Below are 16312 nucleotides of genomic sequence, written 5' to 3'. Positions count from 1 at the left end.
GCACTCCCCAGTGAGACATAATGTCTATCCCACAGTATGATCAGGCAAAAGAGATGTAAGCATCTCACATAAAGCCCATTCAAATATGCCAATTTTTTTTTAAATTTATTTTTGCCTGCGTTGGGTCTTTGTTGCTGTGTGCGGGCTTTCTCTAGTTGTGGCAAGCGGGGGCTACTTTTCGTTGTGGTGCACGGGCTTCTCATTGCTGTGGCTTCTCTTGTTGCGGAGCATGCTCTAGGCACACGGCTTCAGTAGTTGTGGCACACAGGCTCAGCAGTTGTGGCGCACAGGCTTAGTTGCTCTGCAGCATGTGGGATCTTCCCGGACCAAGGATTGAACCCGTGTCCCCTGCATTGGCAGGCAGATTCTTATCCACTGTGCTACCAGGAAAGCCCCAAATATGCCAATTTTTAAAATATAAATTTTTATCTCAATTCTATCAACTCTTATACCTTTAACTTTAGCCAAGTGACCCAGGCCCTTTTGTCAATCTTTAACTTGATTAGTTGGCCTAACTGTTGCCTCAAGCAATTGCTGGTTAGGTATCTTTGTATAATTTTATTCCAGCCTTTAAAATTGTTTTTTTTTACTAGGCTAAATAAGCCAGACTTGTTTGGGGCCCTTTAATGTTGGGGGACCAATAGTGGGTCTCTTTGGCCCATTTAACTTTAGGTAATGTTGTATCAAAGCCTTTCTTTTTGTTTTTTGTTTTTTGGCCGCGCTGTGCGACTTGCGGGATCTTAGTTCCCTGACCAGGGATTGAACCTGGGCCCTCGGCAGTGAAAGCACAGAGTCCCAACCACTGGACCACCAGGGAATTCCCTGAAGCCTCTGTTTTAATCTCATCAATGTCCATTTTATTTATCGCATTTTTAAATCACCATCTAAAGATTTCTATCCTGCTGGGACGAGTCCCTTTAAAATTTCCACCTTGTTGGGAAGCAGTCTCTTGACTTTCCCCTCAGCATTTCCTATTCCCTTGTTAATCAACCTGATTAACATTAATTAACGTAATGTTTTTATTAGTATCCTAAGACCCATCAAGGGAAAGCCAAGACTACAAATAAGGCTTCCCAAATCCTTTTGTTTTATTTTGTTTTAAACTATGGGAATTCTTAAGGTTAGAATCTTAAGAATTCCCATAGTTTATTCAGAGGTTGTTAATTAACCTCTGTATCTACCTTTTAATTTGCTCTTTTCATAGGTACCAATAAAACAGCTATTTATAATGAGAGCTCTCTAAAAATTTACCAACTTAGAAGTTTCTTCAATTTAAAGGATCCATTGTCTGGCCATTGATGAGTAGTATCTTAATAGTGATAACCAGGAAGATGCAACAGGCACCTGCAACAAGAGAGTGCAAAGGATGCAGCCTTCAGAAGATCCAGAAAGTTTACTCCAAAAAATAGTCTAAGAAAATAAAGGCCTTTGTTGTACAGGTAGACGCAACGAAGGTTGAGAAGACAAAGGTCCCTTATGAACTGGGACCCCTTATGACAAATTTTCCTGAGAGCTGGCACAGCCAGACAAAAAGACTGTTTGGAATCCCAGTCTATTTGACGGGCTGTCAAATGTACATCGTATGTGTACTTTCCTGATGGTGGACACTGTGTTCTCAAAACACAGAACAAAATGCCTAAGATGATCAGGTAGAACATTTACATCTCAGATGCATAGGGAGAGAAATGCAAGTTCCTCCTAAGTCCTAAGAGGGCTTTTGTTCCTTTAAGGTCTGAAATCTGAAAAGATATTTTATCAAGCTGGCTTTCTCTAACTGGGTATGCAAAAACCAGTATTGGAATGTCAAAAAGAGCCCCATCTCAGCCATTTTTAGGGTGAGATTTCCTCAGTAACTCTCACTTAAGTACTTGCAAGTATAAATTCTGTACATCCCTAAACCTGGCTGGGTTTTAGTTGTTAGTTGGAGGTTGGCTTTCTGATACCCCTCATTTCTCTGTTTGAGAAACTGTTTCCTATTTTAAAGTTGAATTTGTCAGGAATAAAATTTACTAATGAAATTGTGTGATGGGCAATGTGCTGCTTGTGAGCTTAACCCCTCTAGGTGTTACCCTAGAGTCACTTCTGCTCTTCTACGGATCTCTTCTAAAACCACCATTGGTGCTGGGATCAGTGAGTGGCCAGCTCTCATACATGGTCCCCAGACAAGCACGTTTTAAACTAATGAGTGGGTTTCCTTATGGGACTCTGCTTCCATCACTCCCATAAATGTCTTAGTTGCCTGAGAAAGCCATAAATGACTGGGAGGACCCTCGTCCCTCTTCCCCTGAGCAGAGCTTTCATGTGATATCTTCACTTTTATCCTGACAGAGTCTGTTAAGGTAGCCAAATTGAGGAAGGATGTCAGGTCAGCTTCCTACTTAATCACCTAGTCCAAGCCTCCTTAGGGTCTTTCAGCTGAGCAAAATCATCCCAGTGTTTCTCACCTGAGGGTAACCTCGGTGTCTTTCAGTTGAGCAAATATAGGCACCTCTTCTGGAGCCTAAGTTCAAGGATAACCTACCCCTCATAGTGAGGAGTTTAACAACCTCTGAATAAACTCAGGATCTTCAGCTAAGAGTGGGAGATCCGGTACCAAGAGAGACTCACTTAAATTTGTCTGGACTCATTGAGGAGGCAGACTGGCACAAGGGACCCTGCTGGTGTCAAGGCTCTGGAGCCTTGTAGAATTCAGGCGAAGGAGCGAAGTCTGCTCTGGGTCTTCATGGTTGCCAAAACTGCTGACAAAAAAAAAAAAAAAAAAGGCACAACATAAGAGCTGTGAGTTGAGTTTAGTCTTACTGAGGTCTGTAGCGCAGGAGACAGCCTTTCAGATAGCTGTGAGAAACTGTCCCAAAGAGGTAAGGGAGGGGCCAGGATATATGTGAACTTTTTTGCTGGAAAGAAACACATAGTTGAACATCAAAAAATTATTGCTAATCACAAAGAATAGACACTTCAAGTTAATGATTTAAGTTGTTTTCTATGTATGGGAAGATGCCAGAATCTAGGGTCGTTGAAATATTTCCTTAGTTATGAACCTTGACTATCTAGGGACTGATATCCAAAGCATAGAATGCTTTCTGTTTTTCTCCATCCTGAATTCCCCTCAGGCTCACTGTCGGTGGGCTACTGCAGTGGCTAATGGCTTGATCTTTGTGGAACTGTAATTGCAGGCAACATTTTTTTTTCTTTACATGAGCCACATATGTAATTTAAAATTTTCTAGGAGTCACATTTAAAAAAAGTAAAAAGAAGCAGGAGAAATTAATTTGAATATTTCATTTACCTCCAAACTACTTAAAATAGTATCATTTAAACATGTAATCAATATTCAGAATTATTAACAAGGCACTTTGCATTCTTTTTTTCATATGAAGTCTTTGAAATCCATGTGTATTTTACATTATAGCACGTTGAATTCAGGACTAACCACTTTTCAAGTTTGTAATAGCCTCATGTGGCTAGTGGCTACCATAGTGGACAGCACGGTTCTAACCAAACTCCAATTAATTTTACAGCCCTAGACACCCTACCCTGTCAGTAAGCATGCCGTTCCCTCAGTCAAGAAGGAATTCCTCACCACCTCTCTCCATTCTCCCCTAGATTTTCCCTGACTTTGAATGTACTCTGCCTGGTATGTGATAAAGTGAAAGGAAAGAACCAAATCCTTTCATCTCTGAGTATCCAGTGTCCAGTGAATATTTATAGAATAAGTGAATGAAACATCCTCAGCCATGGTTTAAATCCACAGGACACACGTTGCTCAGCTGGAACCCCAGGACTGAATCATGGAGACCCAGGACCTAAGGACAGGTTCAGGAAAGGGGAATAGGGTCCTGAAAATGAGTGACTTTGTTTAGGAACGGCTACTCACATGTGCATTACAAACTGCTAAGTGGGCTATAAACTGGGATTTGTAGGAAAACCTGGCTTTTTAGGGAGCCCTAAAAAGCCCCTCTAATGGGTCTTTTGTAATCATTTGGTGGATCTGATCTCTGTCACTTGTGACTTAATTATGCTATTGTTTAGCTACACGGGAAAGACAGAACATTCCAGTAGCTCTGCCCCAGTATTTGATAGTCCCATGGGTTCCCTCCAGACTGAGTCAGCTGTGTGTGTGCAAAGAAGGGGAGGGCATGCGGCCCCCCATTGGTCAGTGTGGGTTGGCCTGGGGTGGGAGTCTCTGAGATGGGGAGGCCACGCTGGGCAGTGCAGGGCCTGATTGATTGGACACACAATTTACAGTGGCACATTCCCCATGACTTTCATGTATTCATGAGTTCAGAATATTAGTGTTTTTGGAAAAAGATGGTGGAAGTTCCACATGTAGATAAAAAACCAGTCAGTCTGGTTTAAGGAATGTAGTGTGTTGTTTACATTTTTATTAAGCTGTGGATGGAGCAGCCCTGGAACAGGTCTGTTAACACAAAGCTAATTTGCCTCATGATCCTGTTGCTTAGTGACCTACTTGCCTAAAATTGTGTATCCAATGGCTTCTGCAACCTTTTTGAGATTTTTCATTTTGTCCGGTTTCTTTTTCTATTTTGCCTACTATTTAGCATTTCAAGAATTTTTTAAAAAATTAATTTGTCCAAGGGCTCTATCAACTAACTTTCATGTTTCTAACATGTATGTGCTGAATATACAATATCCCATTAAACATCTTCTCCTTGACTTTCTTAGTTTTGCTGTTTGGATTGTTAATTTCTTTTATAAGGTCTTATTACTGCTTTGATAGTAAGGAAAAAGATGTGAGGGACAAATATTTCATAAGTGTTTTTTAATTATTATTCACTGACCATTAAGTAATACTGGATTATAAAGTAATCAACATGTACAACATCATATATAGCATTACCTTTAAAAGAGTAAAATATATTTTATAAAAATAATATATATAAGCAGCAAAGATAAAGTTGAAAGTACAGGAAAGTAAAATAAAAAAACTGCTACCCTCCATGGTTTCATTGTCTCAAAGATAACCAGTGCTAATGGATAGATTCTCAGTCATTTTCGCATGGTTGTGTTTTACTTTTACATGGTTATACTGTATATACTTATGCATATTCATACGTGTATATTCTACTCACTTAATATTATATCAGAGGTATTTTCCCATGTATGTGTTAGTCATTATACAAATATATTTTCGTGATGATAATATTCAAGAGATAGAGGGAATATATTACTATACTTAACCACTCCCTTCTTCTTGGATATGTCTATCAGTTCTCGTTCCATCCTTTGATTACCACATCGATTGAATGTTCTCCTCATGTTTGCCAACCGATTGTGTTTCCACATTCTTAGTTCTTGTCCTTTGCCAGTTTGCCTGTCTGGGTTCCGGTGTGTTCATGCCACTCCGTAAGCTTTTTATATAATAACGATGTTAACCCTGTGTCACAATTGTGGCAACTGTTTCTCTATTTTTGCATTTTTAATTTTAAAATTTATATGTAACCAAATCTATTCTTTAATGAACTTTTCTATCATTTCTGAGTTTAAAAAGTCCCACTTCCTTCAAAGGTTTGATATTCAAGTCTATTTTCTTGTAGTTCTCTTTTTTCCACATTTAATTTCTTATGGATCTAATTGTCTCCTTACAATTTCGCCAAGATAGGAACTTAGTTTAAAGTTTCAAATGCTGTACTGTTATTCCTTTGGTCCTTTACTCAACTCTGAGCCAAGCTATATACTTATTTTTTTTTAATACCAAAGAGATGGTAGAAAAAATTGAAATGCCATGGTTTTTGTTTCCATTATTGTAAGAGGATGCTTATCCCTTTTTCTAAACCTGACTCACTCTACTCTGATAGGACCGTTTTTCTCAAAATAGAAACAGAAATAGCTTTAGATAAATAAGTTTTTTAAAAAATCAAAAGTGAGAAAAATAGAAAAGATCTGCTTCTTATCCTGTACAAAAAGGGGGTGACCAGGTGGGTTTTAAATGCATGTGGAGTCCTGGGTGAGCCAGCAGGGTCAGGGTAACACTTGGAGGACAGGGGACCATTTCCATCTTCAGCAGTGAAGCTGTTTCTTATACATCGCCAACAAACATGGGCCACCGCCCACCCCCTACCCAGTGCTTTTTCTCCGAGTCCTGCTCTGGACTCTGGGTTTTCAGTCTTTCTCCTAGTTGACAAGGCAGTGGTGATAGACAGTTCAGCAGCCTGCTGTTCAGACTCCGCCTTTGGCTGGCTTTCCTGCTCTGCCCTCTCTTCTGGGTCGTCCCATCCACTCTGACTGCACTTCACTTCCCTGCCATGCCCTGAGCTGCAGGCTGCTCTTGTTTTTTTTTAAACATACACAAAGTTGGAAGAAGCTTTTTATTTATTTATTTATTTTTGGCTGCGTTGGGTCTTCATTGCTGCGTGTGGGCCCTCTTTAGCTGTGGCGAGTGGGGGCTACTCTTCGCTGCAGTGCGCGGGCCTCTCACTGCGGCGGCCTCCCCTGCTGTGGAGCACAGGCTCAGTAGTTGTGGCGCGTGGGCTCAGCAGTTGTGGCTCACGGGCTCCAGAGCGCAGGCCCAGCAGCTGCAGCACACGGGCCTACCTGCTCCGTGGCATGTGAGATCCTCCCGGTCCAGGGATTGAACCCATGTCCCCTGCATTGGCAGGCGAACTCCTAACCACTGCGCCACCAGGGAAGTGCAGGCTGCTTTTTCTAAACCGCCTCTGCAGTGCGTCATCCTCTGCCCCACCACAGTTTTCTCACCCTCCACTCAAGAAACACATCCTGTGCTGTCGTGCGATGCTGCCTGCCTTGCTCTCCCTCTGCCTCTGTCTGGAAGCCCCTCCACCCTCCCACCCCCGGGAAGCCTACTTCTTCTGGAACCAAGTGTGCTCCTGCCCAGTGTTCCCTCAGGACACCCATTCCAGTTGCCCACCCCCCCTGCCCCCGACCTAGCACCTTGGGGTCAGCTTCAGAGCTCTTTCTACATGTGAGGTAGCCCTTTAAACAGCAGCCTGCTCCGCTCTGCTGTGGATTCTTTGAGGACAGGACCCAGGTCTTAACATCTCTCCATCTCAAGAACTTAGCACAAGCCCCCTCCTACATGATATTAATAGCTAATGTTTCCTAAAGCACTTAGTATGTGCCAGGTAGCGTTCTGACTGGATGACAAGCTTATGTGGATTGAATTCTCACAACAACCCTACAAGGAAGGGATGCTGTTATTTCCATTTTACAGATGAGGAAACTGAGGCACAGAAGTTAGTAAGGGATGAAGCCAGGATTGAATGCAAAGCCTGACGGTCAGATCTCAACCCAGGCTGTACACAGTGTGTTCAGTCACTTCTTATAGGGATCCTCAACAGAGAGCATTGGGTGAATGGAGAACAGAAATGACTTGGGACATTGGATTATATGGTGGTATTGAATGTATCTAATTTATCCAACACCTGTGAGGAATTAGATATTGCAGAGATGTTAGTTTTCCAATTGATTAAAATTATTCCTTTTGGTTTCTTTATCTCAGGCATATTTTTTGCCTTCTGTGATGGTGAGATTTTGCCTAAACATTCAGGAGATTAAAAATTCTTTTTTGTTTTAAAAAGTAAGAACTTCTTTTAAAAAAAGGGTTTAAATGAAATATCTGTAAAATCAAGTATGTATTTTCCTGCCAGATTGAACAGTTCATGGGGCATAATCAACCTTTTCTTAGTGACTAGGGCTATCATTGTGATTAACAAATAGTAAACTGTATTCTGAGCCTGTGATGTCCTGGGACGTTTGATATCAATCAGTAGGATTAATTAGTATCTACTAAGTACCAGAGACTATACCAGGCACTTTCAAGTATGGTTCCTTAATTAATTGTCTAGGCCTGCAATTTTGCTTTGCCTTTTTGTTTTTTAATTTCGTTTCTGTTTCTGGAAGCTTCTTTGGTCTTCTCCAATACAGTAAAGCACTAATCCATCACTTCTTGCTCTCAGTCTGCTGTTCACCAGGAAAGCACCCTGCCTCTAGCTGACTGTGGTTGATCAGCTATGGGGAGATTTGGGTAACGAGACTTGTTGCTCTTGTTACTAAACTCCCTCTCCTTTTGCTGTGACCTCCCTAATGTCACCAGCATCACAGGAGTGCTTGGAAGGGGAAGCCTTTTGGGTTTCCTCTGACTGTCACATGTTGTTTTGAGACGGAGGTCCCTTGCCATCCCTCCCCTCGGTTTTCCTCTGCAGAGCTGGAGGCCACTCCTGACAGCCCTGTGGCACTGTCTTCCTTCAGTTAGATGGCTCAGCAAAGGCTGTGTGTTGGTCATGCCCGAGGATGGCTGGTGGCTGGGGGAAGTCACCTGGTTAGCTGTGAGTGACCTGACATGAACCCTTTGTGCCTGCCAAGGGAATGAAATGTTTCTGTGGTTCGGGAACCCTTGGCTTTGACTTTTTGAAGTTTATTGAGAAACCAAGTCAAGTTACGAGGCAGAAAGCGATTGGAACATCCATGTGCAATTTCCCTTTAAAACATCAGGTTCTTACAGGGTAAGCAATAAAGAAAACATTCTAAAAGTCATCTTCAAAGTCAGTAAACATACATAGGCATAAACGAAGCAGGCTGTAGACTTGGAATTACTCAGGCCTCTAGGTGTATGACCTAAGGCTCAGTGAAAACAACAAAAAGTCTTGGGAAGGTCATCAATTTTCGTCATCAGTTAGAAAACTTGGCAGTGTTGGTCCCTGGCTTCTGAATCTGTGTTGAATCCCAGCTCTTGACTGCCTGGCCCAGCTTTCTGTGAGTACAAGGAAACTGGCGTTCACCCTGGGGTCGCTTTTTCTACTTGTAGTTCCCTGGTGGTCAACAGGGCCAAGCTGGGATCCTGGGCCCCGATTATACACAGCTTCTCCTGGAGAAGTCTGTCCTTTCCCTTTCCCTGCAGGGCGGCTCTGGGACTAGAGAGGGGGCGGTGCCCTCTCTGCAAGCACCTGCCTTGGCTCAGGCAGGGATTTGCCTTTGAAATTTCTTCTTTTCCTCCAGCTTCTAACAAATCCCTTTGCATTCACTTAGGTGTAGACTCAAGGAAGACCTTGGACGTGAAGTCAGGCTACCAAGAGTCTAAACCCAGGTCTGACACTTCTTGGTTAGTCCTGGGAAAGTTACGTTAGCTGAATCTCTGTTTCCTCATGGGTTATGATTTCTCTATGAGAGGGTTTTTGGTTGCAAGCAAGAGAAACCTCTAATTTAAGTAAAAAGAGCATGTATTGGAAGGCTATAAAGTGGGTTACAGATCCCAAGGAAACATGTAAAGAAGAAAGGGGCAGGGGCCGGGGAAGCTTTAAAGACCCAGGTCACAGGAGCCATGGGTCATCTGTGCGTCCTGGGAGAAAACATCTGTCTACTGTGTTTTCCATCCTGAGGCTCTGTGCTCAGGATTCCGGGGCCAAGGAAAAGGAATTGGGTACCACACCACTGCCTGGTGCAGGAGAGGAAAGAAAATGAGGGCTCTGACCAGCAGAAAGGGGAGTGAGTATCTAACAACCAAACGTCCAGTGCAAACGCCCCAAACTGCAAACTGCACAAGGCTTTTAACAAGTGTTTGTACGTATTCCTCGCAAACTGGAAGGGCGTGGACTTTTTTTCTCTCGTACTTATTTAGATTTGGCAATTGCTAGAGGCACTCATTGGTTTCTTCCTACAGACATTTAGTAAGCACCTACTAGGAGAGACCATCTGATTCCGAGGAGAGAGCACTAGGCAAGAATGAGAAGACTCGAGCTTAGGTTCTGACTCTTCCACTGCCCTGAGTCCCCATCTGTAAAAGTTGGACGCAAATACTTGCTCCGTGTGTGCCACAGGCTTGTTAGAAAGATTAAATGATATCAAATGGCATAGTGTGGTCAAACCCTTGGAAGAGCTGTACAAGTGTCAGATATTTATATTACTGTGTATAGCTTTGTGCTAAGTACTAGAGAAGAACGAAGACGCCTCTGATTTTATGTATAGGTATGCATTTGTTTATTGTTTGCTTGTCTATTTTTATTTTAAAATCTAGAAAAGACTTGAGGCATACAAGTTTCTTAAGCTTCCTTGCAATCTACCTGAGGCTTCAAGCCACAATCTAAATGACGTCGCTAAGCATTTTATAACCGAGTGCCAGGCTCCATGGGTGTTCAGGGATGAGAAACCCCACGTGTGGCTGTGGTTGGGAAAGGCCTCCGGAGGAGGTGGTAGCCCCACTGCCTAATGCCTTCGTACCTTTGTCTAAATTAGCTCTGTTCAATCGAAATATAATGTGAATCACATATGTCATTCCAGGTTTTTCTAGTAGCCACATTAAAAAAAATAAAAAGAAACAGATGCAATTAGTTTTAATAATATATTTTTAGTTTATTCATTCTGTCTAAAATAGTATCATTTCTGAATGGATAAAGAAGATATGGTACACACACACACACACACACACACACACACAATGGAATACTACTCAGCCATAAAAAGAACAATATTTTGTCGTTTGCAGCAGCGTGGATGGACTTGGAGAGCATTATGCTAAGTGAAATAAGTCAGAGAAAGACAAATACCATATGATATCACTCATCTGTGGAATCTAAAAAATACAACAGACTAGTGAATATAACAAAAAAGATTCATGGATATAGAGAACAAGCTAGTGGTTACCAGCAGGGAGAGGGAAGGGGGAGGGGTCAGGGAGTAAGAGGTACAAACTATTAGGTATAAAATAAGCTATAGGGATATATTGTACAACACGGGGAATATAGCCAATATTTTATAATAACTATAAGTGGAGTATAACCTTTAAAAATTGTGAATCACTGTATTGTACTGTACACCTATAACTTATATAATATTGTAGAGCAACTATGCTTCAATTTAAAAAATAAATAAATTAGTATCATTTCAACATGTAATCAATATTAAAAAGTTGAGATATTTTACATTCTTTTTTTTTTTGGTACTGGTTTTGAAATCTGCTGTGTATTTTACCCTTACAACACATCTCAGTTCCAATTAGCCACAGTTCAAGGGTTCAGGAGACACAGGGCTACCAGGTGAGACAACACAGCCCTTGATGAAACAGGAAGAACAGGTAAGCGGCAGAGAAGGAATAGACATGGCAATTTAGTGACCATCTACTATGGACCAGGCAGGCTCAGGACTGGCATGAGGCATTTAATGGACAAAACATCAGTCCTGTTTTTATGTAAAATTTTGATATTTTGTTCATCATAAATTTTTAGCATTAATTTTGATCTTTTTAAATTGCATTAAAGTATTATTTGTTTTGACTACTGAGTGTTTGGGCCCTCTTACATTTTGTACCCAAGACAGCTGCATCACTTCCCTCACCCTAGTCTCAGGCCTGGCACCGGACTCTTCCTACCAACTTTGCTAATACCTCATGTTGGGGCACTCACAGGCACCAAGCTGAAATGGATATCAAAACCAGGAGTGAAACTCCTCTCATTTACTAAACCTTAGGCATTCGTTTTGTTAAATGGATTTTTAATTGAATTCAACTTAGAAATAAAAAGACATTGGTAAACGCATTGAAATTGAAACTGAATCTATGAACTGAAAAATTTGAAAATATTTCGGGACCAAACTATAACCCAAGAGAGAGTTCACTGGCTTTGATTCCCTAGTTAAGGTGACCCTTGACCATTGCATTTCCCAAATTATGGGGGGAAAGAATGAAAACAACACTTTTTCCCCTCTCTCCGGGGCCTCATTTCCTTTCCACATTATAGCTTAAGTCTCCAGTGTTTAGGGAGTCAGTATCTGCAGTCTCCCCCAATATGGGTTGTATTGGGAATGTTATATTGAAAATAACTTTGATGCTGAAAGAAAGGAAAAGTATTACTTAGTAAAGTGTTGCCTATTTTCAAACAAAATCCTCTTCTTTTAGGGAACTCAGAAACAAAGAAGATATTCAATTTGGAGATAATGGAACAACAATATCTGCCGTGAGCAACAAGGCCTATGTTTTTGAACGAGATAAATCTGTTGGAGACCCTAAAATTGACTTACTTAGAACATTAAATATTCCTGCATTGGTAAGTAGGCATTTTAAATCTCATTATTGTGGATTTTAGAAGAAAGGAAAAAGCTAAGTTAAGGCCATTATGGTTTTACCTTTAGGAGCTATTAAGTTATATATATGTGTGTGTGTGTATATACATATCCTGTGGTAGTCCATTTTAAATGTTTATATATATGTGTGTGTGTGTGTATGTATATATTTCTATTTTCCCCCCTTCTTTAAAGTTCGTTTCAGACTTTTTTTGAGGTCTTTCAAATGTGGTCTTTTCAAATGGTGACAAAATGTAAGTTTTAGGATGTTTTTTACAGTTTCCTCCTGTGTGTTCACATGAGGCCCAGGAGACTTCTTCTATCCCCTCTGAGGTTCCCACTCCAACTCCTGGGTGACCGCTACATATGCAGCTGGACACTTATGGTGGACCCAGGACCTGGAAAGTATTAGATCCCAGGTCTGGCCCTGCCCAGCTGGCTAGTGGGGCAGAGTTTATGGGGACCCAGCCTCTAACCCTGATCGGGAGGAAGATGGTACCACCTTGTGGCTAAAGATGCCAGTATATTGCAAGAGTTTCTCCCCTTCCGTGGTGTTGGGAGAACTCAGAGTTGCGAGTGAGGATGCTAAGATGACAGTTACAAAACGTAATACTGAGAAAGGACAATAAGTGAAGAGTCTTATTCGTCACACTCAGCCAGAGAGGAGCTCTTTGGTTAACCTCTCAGCTGTTTGATCTCAAGGTTTTACATTTACGTTTGCAGCCCCCTTTGCTGAAGGGGCAGTAGGAGAGTGGGGTGGGGACACTGCTCTCTGAACGTGCCTGTGTTCCTCAGACCGCCATGGAATGGGCCCAGCTACCCTTTCTCCACGAGCTCATCGAGGCCCTGTTGAAGGCCTATCAGCAGAAGCTCTTTGTGACCCACACGGTGGATGAATTGCTCTGGGGCTACAAAGATGAGATCTTATCCCTCATCAACATTTTCAAACCTGACATCTCTCCCTATTTTGGCCTGTTCTATGGGGTAAGTCAGTTTTTCTTTTCAGAGATTCTTTGTTCAGCTGAGGAGGAGGGCATTCCAAGCCAGATTTTATCTTCACTTTGGGTTTCTTCTAGGAGAAGACCAAAGTTGCTTGGAATTCTAGATCTCTTGTAGAGTATGTGAAAAATAAGAAAGTGCTTTAGTAGGGAAAAAAAAAAAAAACTTCTCCCACAATTTCAACATGCTACCAGTGCTGACTTTGAATGAGTGTCACTATGAAAAATATATAGAGTGTGCTGTGCCATTAATCAGGTGCAGTCTTTCAAAGTGTCATAAATTTCAGTGATCAATGCCGAGTCTTGTTTTGATGACTTGGAGACTAAACCCATGGATCAGTCTGACAGAGGCAAATAAGAAACTAAATAGGGATGTGATAGTCCATTAGGGGTGGGAGCTACTTATTAGATTTTTAGACATCTTATTTGTGAAAGAGGCTGGATAATTTGAAACTCTTTGTGTCCCTCGTCTATGATTTCTTTTGTTTATAAGTGGAATTTTGTATCATTTTTTGTAGATTTTATTTACTTTGGCTTGAACCCCAAAATATCAGCATTCAAGTAATTATTATTCAAAGCATATGTTATTGCTGCCTGAGCTTCAAATGAATTAAAATTAAAAGCAATTAAAAATCTATCCTCCCCCCCCAAAAAAAAAACTTGATTAAAATGGATAGTTGGAAGGTTGGTAAATGACAAACTTAAACTCAGGAAGAGATGTAGGTTCAGGACAGGATATGGAATTATGATGAATTTCCCTATCTTTAAATTTGTGGTTATTCTCTGGGTCTAACTACTGGAGAACCTCACCCTCATCATGTAATCTCTTAGCATTTCAGTTGCTTAGTGGTAGTAATACTGCCCCTCTGCCTTCAGGGATATATAAACTTAAAAACTGTTCAAACGAAATGGTAAACAACTTTTAAATATTATCTTTGCAAGAGGAGGGTGGTCCTAGGAGTAGGGCCCCACCAACCCTAAATCCTTCACTCTGGGCAAGCAGACCCAACAGATGTTCCCTAGAAGCTTCCATCTCACAGGAGCCAGCTTCCACAGGACCAGAGGAAGCACCGATTTCTTGTTAAGCTGTGACTAGACTCCCTTCTAGAAATAATTTCCGGGAAACTTCCTGCAGAAGGATACAAAGGTTTCCTTAAGCCCCCTTTGGTCCCGGTGGCTACCATCCATCTGCCAAGTAGATCCTGTTCCTAATACCTCAGTATTTCTCTGATAACTTTTATTGTATAGCTTGCTTTTTGTTTTTACACTGACCTCATCAAACTTATAACTAATATCCTTAAATACCTGTTAAAAATGTAACTCACATTTACAGACAGATTTAAAAATTGGCACTTTTGCTTTCCCGTGGCAAGGATGTGTGGTTTTACTTTATATTTTTTCTCTCTCTGCCTCTCCTTGCAAGCACCACTGTAGCTCTACAAGGCCCTGTTAGTGAAAAGCCCTGGCATTGCTCAGTTAGATTAGCACCTGGTATAGATTTCCCACATGCAGGAACAGAGCATGAGACTTAGACTCAGAGGGCCTGGATTTGCATTCTGACTTTCTCGCTCAATAGCTATGGGACTTTCCTGAACCTCAGCTTCATCATTTGTAACTTGAGGCTAAAGGTATCTACACTTCAGAGTTTGCTTAGAATGGCCAAATGAGAATCCACAAAAGTGCTTTGCAAACTCTAAGTTGCAACACATTTTAGGAACCATTATTCTTTTTCCTCTCCATGACTGGCTCAAAATAAAGACCCTGAATTAATATGAATGACTGGTATATGTTTCCATTTTGGAACCAAATAAACTGTGTCTAGTGTTGTTGGTAAAAAGGCAAAGGTGTTTCTTGTTCAGTTTTTCATCTGCTCTGGCCAATCCTGACTCTGTCTCCAGCAGCACAGAGGTCCATACTTGGGCCGTCATTCATTCAAGACTGGGACAGACCACGGGCTTCTGCACCTCACTGGCCCCTCCTGCTCTGTACCCATCTGAGCCCGGCCTCAAATCTTTCCTTAATCCCAGTGGCGTCTGCCACATTCCGCTCTGATCCCCTAGGCCTGTGTGCCCGTTCCACCTGCTCCAATACACGTTGTGATAAAAAAAGAAAACCTTAGTTAAGGCTGTTGAACACTTTTCCTTCAAAGACTTTAATGATGAAACAGCCACACAATTAATGGTGCGGGACAGGGTGTGTGAGTGAGAAGGATGAGGTAATACAGACAGTGTTGGCACAGAGCTCCTGAGAACAAGGGACCTGGCTGAATATCAGGTGCTCTCCTTTGCATACTGGAAAGCCAATCAGCAAATCTTTACCCGTTGATTTTAGGGTACCTCTGTTTTCCTTGGCATAAGAGAGTTCAAGCACCTCCCAGTGAATGTGGGTTCTTGGATGTCTAAAGCGATGGTGGCTGGGGAGTATCCTTGAGAGGTCAGCCAGTCCAGCCAGTTGTACTGGGAGGAGGGATTATGCATGTATTACGCTAGTGGTATGAATGTTGTCTTATTCTTAGAACATTTCTCAGCCTCCTGCAGTAATATGTTCCTTGTATTCAACCCACAGCCCTACTGCAATAACACAAAACCTATTTATTCCTGCTTGTTCTCAAATAACAAAAGTTCTAGCAAGTAACAGGGAAGCATTGACATTCAGGGTCTGACTCTTGGGCCAGTAACAGCTGGGGAGAACTCTTGGACATACTCTGAAATATTTAAATGCTTAACCACTTAGCTTAACCCACATCTGAGTTCATTGGAGAACTTCAAGAAGTAACACAAGCATTTTTTAAATTTGGTGGTTCAGCACTTTTTATGTGAATTTGCTTCTAAACTGTTGTACGTTCATATTGTTGCCCTTAAAGAGGAGTCCTTTCTCATACCTTAAAGTCATGTAAAATTTCATATGTGGAACACAACATGACTATTATGTATGTGGACCATGTTGATATATTGACATAGCTGGTGAAGTAGTGTTAAGTGATAAAAAGAAGAACCCAAGTAGGCAAAAAAATTGAAAAGGGAATTCACAAATGGTATGAATGTTTTTTTAAGGAAAATGACTGAATGAAAAAAAGAGTTCAACCTCAGTGAATACAGAAATTCGAAAAGACATAAGAAACCCCTTTTTTGTTGATCCAATAAGCAAAGTTTAACAAAAGGCATTTGGAGAATGTAAACTGATTTATCTTGCTGTTTCCACTGGGTGACCTTGAGCAACTTGATACTATGTTTCAAAAGTTTAAAAAATGTTCATGTTCTTTTATCTGGCAATTTCACTTTTAGTGA

The 16312-nt window shown here is 41.3% G+C and overlaps 1 protein-coding gene across 1 annotated transcript in view; it reads left to right on the top strand.

Moving 5' to 3' along the window:
- The window catches only part of SCARB2 (scavenger receptor class B member 2), a 65401-nt gene that overhangs the window by 28142 nt on the left and 20947 nt on the right, over positions 1-16312 (top strand). The window contains exons 3-4 of the mRNA XM_060113538.1: positions 11864-12011; positions 12823-13011. Coding sequence (XP_059969521.1) covers positions 11864-12011; positions 12823-13011 — 337 coding nt within the window. The remainder of the gene's footprint in view (positions 1-11863; positions 12012-12822; positions 13012-16312) is intronic.

Source organism: Mesoplodon densirostris, chromosome 1 (assembly GCF_025265405.1).
Source record: "Mesoplodon densirostris isolate mMesDen1 chromosome 1, mMesDen1 primary haplotype, whole genome shotgun sequence".
Lineage (NCBI taxonomy): Eukaryota > Metazoa > Chordata > Mammalia > Artiodactyla > Ziphiidae > Mesoplodon > Mesoplodon densirostris.
Note: the sequence above shows the minus strand (reverse complement) of the source record. Positions and strands in the feature narration are given on the sequence as shown.